The following is a 4,718-nucleotide window of genomic DNA, read 5'->3' as shown; positions in this document are numbered from 1 at the left end:
AGCTTCTCCATGTACGCCTCGTCGGAGGCCTCCGTCGCCAAGCGCTCCCTCACCTCCCGGTCCTCCTTCCTCTCCCGCACGGAGACCACCCGCGGGTCGATGGCATACAGCCGCGGCATCTCGCCAAAGTCAAAGTTCCAGTGACCTTCAGCGCCGTGCAGATGCACGGACCATATGTCGTACTCACGAGCGGCCTGCTCGGTGGAGTGGAAGCTCCCAATCTACAGCTTTTTGTGGGTGTGTCAGTCTGTAATCTCGGCCACCCACTTCCCCAGACCCGCTGCTGCAAGTCGATGTGCGACTTCTGAGCGGAGGGGGCTTGGGGAAGCCCAGGTGGCCAAGGGGGGGGGGGGGGGGGGCAGATGGGGTAGCGCGTCTGGAGTAAGCACCGCGGCGGCAGGAGGCAGATGGGGTGGTGCTCGTGGCGCTGCGGATCCGAGCTGTGGATGTGCCGCAGTAACCGATGGCCGCAGGATCCGACCATTTCAGCGCTTGTGGGGTTGCGGGAGCGGTGCAGGGCTCACTGGCGAGGTGTTGGCGGCGGGGGATCAGATGAGGGAGAGGCGGAGCGGTGTGCGTGTTTTTTACTCAGCGGCCGAGCGGAGGAGTAACTTTAGGGGCTCGGCGCACCGTGGAGTAAATTTTTTTTACTCCACTAATCGAATTAGGCGTTCGACTAAGTAAAACATGAATTCTACTCCTCTCAATGGTTTTAGGAGATCGGCTAGCCCTCAGTACTGTGAAGCTGCCGCGCTAACTAAATCAAAACAAGAGAATACAAGATATTTTTTAGGGTAGTAACGAATTCCATCTCGATCATCAGTATACAGAATCAGGTGCTGCTTGCTGGAAGGTAGTGGATATGCACGCGACAGATAGATGGATAGATAGGTGCCTTGCACCAACCATACGCATGGCATCTTCTTCTTTTTGTGTTGATGATTGTCATAACCCGTATTCTCTCTGTCGTGGCAGCATGAAACTTAATTGGCTCAAATAAAAAGGCTAAATAGCTCAGCATAGATGGATATATATAGATCATCTACTAAATGATCCCCACTTCCACCAGCTAGCTAGTTGCTCTAAAGCAAAGGACCAAGGAAGAAGATCCATCTCTCCAATTGATTCGTTCTAGGTGCTTGCTTAATTTACTCTACCTTTGATGTTTCTTCATGCCTATTCTTCTCCTCTAAAACACAGGGCCTCCTCGATTTTAGTTCGGGGCAACCCTCTGCCTTCGTGTTTGCAAGCAACCTTTTTTTTTTCTTTATAGCGTTTGCCAGTATCTAGTGAGTGTGAATTGATTTAGTATAAACTATAAAGAGAACTAGTTTTATTTTACGTGCATGTTTTCAGGTGCAGCTCGAGAAAGCAAACCATGCAACCCATGGAGGGGGTTCTGGTTACTTTGGCATCCTACGGCGCCACCATGCTCGCCGAGATGGCCAAAGATAAGGTGGCCATGTTGACCAGGGTCTCCGGCGAGATCGACGATCTTGGCGTCAACCTCATGGACCTCAAGAACTTCCTTGCCAGTGCTAATAGGAGGAACATCACCGATGAGAGCATGCGGGCGTGGGTGGAGGAACTGAAGCGTGCCGTGCACGACGACGTCACTGACATCCTCGACCGGTGTCGGCTCAAGGTCACGGAGTAGGATCCATCCAAGGGCATGCTCTTTTGCACGAGGAATCCCCTCCATGCATCATCAAATTTATAGAAAGTGAAGCACTCTTTGTTAGGCGGTGTAATAATGTGGGGACTTGGTAATGTGGATCCTACTCGTACAGTGCACAAGCGTAACTAACTTGGAAATGTGAACTCGAGACAAAAAACTCCTCCCTCCATTTATGTAAGGAATAAAAACGGTGATGCAGAAATATACATACGGTTCAACATTTGGACGCCCGGTTCAAGAGGTAAACTGTTTTGAAAAAAATACAAATGTAGGAAAATGCTCCTAGGTTATGATAAGTCGCACTCAGTACGAGAGAAGGTGTGGAGTGACCTTTGCAAGAGGTACCCCTTAATTAGTGACTTCGGCACTTTTGACCTTAGCACACGCACAACCAACTCGGCTAGCACCTCTACTCAGCTGTAGCCCACCGTTGCGTCCACGTCCTTCTGGACCTCTGCCTTGCTCGGGAGTGCCTACGTTAAGGTCTCATTGAAGGAGCGCCCTCCCAGGCACAAGTAATGGGACGCCCAACTTTTAGGTTAGCCATTTTTTTATGTTTCTTCACTCTTTTTCGTTTGACTTTTGTTTATATTTCAATTATATTTTCAATACATGTATTCCAAAATTTAATTTACTTAAAAAAATTAAAGTAAACAATTTGAAAAAAATTCATGCTGGGTAATTTTTTGTTAGCATAACTTAAAAATGTTAATAAAGCTATGCTAATTAAAACATATGGGACCGATCGATCGAATTGGTCTGTAAGCTGCCGGGCGCGGCTATACCTCGCTTCAGCCAAGTTGGATCCAGCCTCGCCTGAAGGACAGCCATACTGGGCCAGCCCATCTCGCCTGAGGCCACAGCCTCGTTTTTTCTGTTTCTTTTATGTTTTTATTCTTTTTACTTTTCTTTTGTTTTCATAATTTTTGTTTTCCCATTTTATTTTTTACTTTCAAATATTCTAAATAATTATATTACAAAGCACTTTACATAAAACAATTTAAAAGAAATTAACCAAGCATATGAAAAATGTACATAGAGAACATGTTTCTCATGTATACAAACAATATACAAGTGTGAAAAAGTTGATCATGTATTTAAAAAATGTTAATATGCAAGCATTTGAAAAAATAAGTAATAGAAAAATGTTAATCAAATATTTTAAGAAATTTAAATATGTATAAAAAATGTTAGACATGTATTAAAAAATATTGAAGTTGTATTCTAAAAAAGTTAACCGAACATAAAAATGTTTAATATGTATAGACAAAATGTTAACCATGTATTAAAAAAATATATTAATTTAAACAATGTTAATCAAGCATTTGGAAAATCTATTAGATATATAGCCAAAATGTGTATAAAAAGAATGAAAACCTGAGAGAAAACAAAAGAAAACCAAGGAAAAATAAAAAACAAAAGAAAATGAAGAAAAAAGAAATACAGGAAAAAAGCTAGTGAGAAATAAGAAAGAAACAAAGAAAACCGAAGAAAAACAAAGAAATAATAAATAGAAGTAATAAGCCAGTAAAACATAGAAAGGAACAAAGAAAAAACTCGTGAAAATACAAGAACAACCAAAAAAACCGGAAACCAGTAGAAAACCGGCTCTTTTCCTTTAATGTGGTCGTGCGCTACTTACTTAACACGAACGCGCCGTTGTCTCGGTGACTAGCGAGCTACGCTGCTACGGCGTTCGGCGGAGGCGCTGGTGAATTCGGCGGCGGCCGGACGAATCCAGGGTGGTGAGCTTCTACGACGGCCCGGCCTGGTTAGGCCACCGGAGAAGACCACGTCTGCGCATGGCCCTGGAAGGCGGAGAGTTTGACCATAGATCCGGACTTGGCACTTTACATAAAACAATTTAAAAGAAATTAACCAAACATATGAAAAATGTACATAGAGAACATGTTTCTCATGTATACAAACAATATACAAGTGTGAAAAAGTTGATCATGTATTTAAAAAATGTTAATATGCAAGCATTTGGAAAAAAAAGTAATAGAAAAATGTTAATCAAATATTTTAAGAAATTTAAATATGTATAAAAAATGTTAGACATGTATTAAAAAATATTGAAGTTGTATTCTAAAAAAGTTAACCGAACATTTGAAAAAATGTTTAATATGTATAGACAAAATGTTAACCATGTATTAAAAAAATATATTAATTTAAACAATGTTAATCAAGCATTTGGAAAATCTATTAGATATATAGCCAAAATGTGTATAAAAAGAATGAAAACCTGAGAGAAAACAAAAGAAAACCAAGGAAAAATAAAAAACAAAAGAAAATGAAGAAAAAAGAAATACAGGAAAAAAGCTAGTGAGAAATAAGAAAGAAACAAAGAAAACCGAAGAAAAACAAAGAAAAAATAAATAGAAGTAATAAGCGAGTAAAACATAGAAAGGAACAAAGAAAAAACTCGTGAAAATACAAGAACAAACAAAAAAACCGGAAACCAGTAGAAAACCGGCTCTTTTCCTTTAATGTGGTCGTGCGCTACTTACTTAACACGAACGCGCCGTTGTCTCGGTGACTAGCGAGCTACGCTGCTACGGCGTTCGGCGGAGGCGCTGGTGAATTCGGCGGCGGCCGGACGAATCCAGGGTGGTGAGCTTCTACGACGGCCCGGCCTGGTTAGGCCACCGGAGAAGACCACGTCTGCGCATGGCCCTGGAAGGCGGAGAGTTTGACCATAGATCCGGACTTGGCATACATTGGTGTGGGAAATCTGTGTCAAGTGTTCTTTAGGGTGTCTTCATGTGACGCCCCCGATTTGACCGTACACTAATCATGCACGCAAATGTGTACGACCAAGATCGGGGACTCACGGGAAGATATCACAACACAACTCTAAAACATAAATAAGTCATACAAGCATTATAATACAAGCCAGGGGCCTCGAGGGCTCGAATACAAGTGCTCGATCATAGACGAGTCAGCGGAAGCAACAATATCTGAGTACAGACATAAGTTAACATGCTACACTACTCTAATACAAGTAGTAGAGAGTAGAGTAGGCGATATCTGGTGATCA

The 4,718-nt window shown here is 42.2% G+C and overlaps 1 protein-coding gene across 1 annotated transcript; it reads left to right on the top strand.

The window, feature by feature from the left end:
• Positions 1-998: 998 nt before the first annotated feature.
• On the top strand, positions 999-1,898 carry LOC123055104 (uncharacterized). Its single transcript, XM_044479036.1, has 2 exons — positions 999-1,135; positions 1,357-1,898. The coding sequence occupies exon 2, from the start codon at positions 1,379-1,381 to the stop codon at positions 1,655-1,657; it is 279 nt and encodes a 92-aa protein (XP_044334971.1). The 5' UTR covers positions 999-1,135; positions 1,357-1,378; the 3' UTR covers positions 1,658-1,898.
• The last annotated feature ends 2,820 nt before the right edge of the window (positions 1,899-4,718 follow it).

This window comes from Triticum aestivum, chromosome 2D (assembly GCF_018294505.1).
Source record: "Triticum aestivum cultivar Chinese Spring chromosome 2D, IWGSC CS RefSeq v2.1, whole genome shotgun sequence".
NCBI lineage: Eukaryota > Viridiplantae > Streptophyta > Magnoliopsida > Poales > Poaceae > Triticum > Triticum aestivum.
The sequence above is the reverse complement of the archived record's forward strand: the minus strand, read 5'-3'. Positions and strand labels throughout refer to the sequence as shown.

What these genes read in the sequence shown, in the direction of transcription:
- LOC123055104 (XM_044479036.1), top strand. Translation starts at nt 1,379, where the DNA reads ATGCAACCCATGGAGGGGGTTCTGGTTACTTTGGCATCCTACGGCGCC.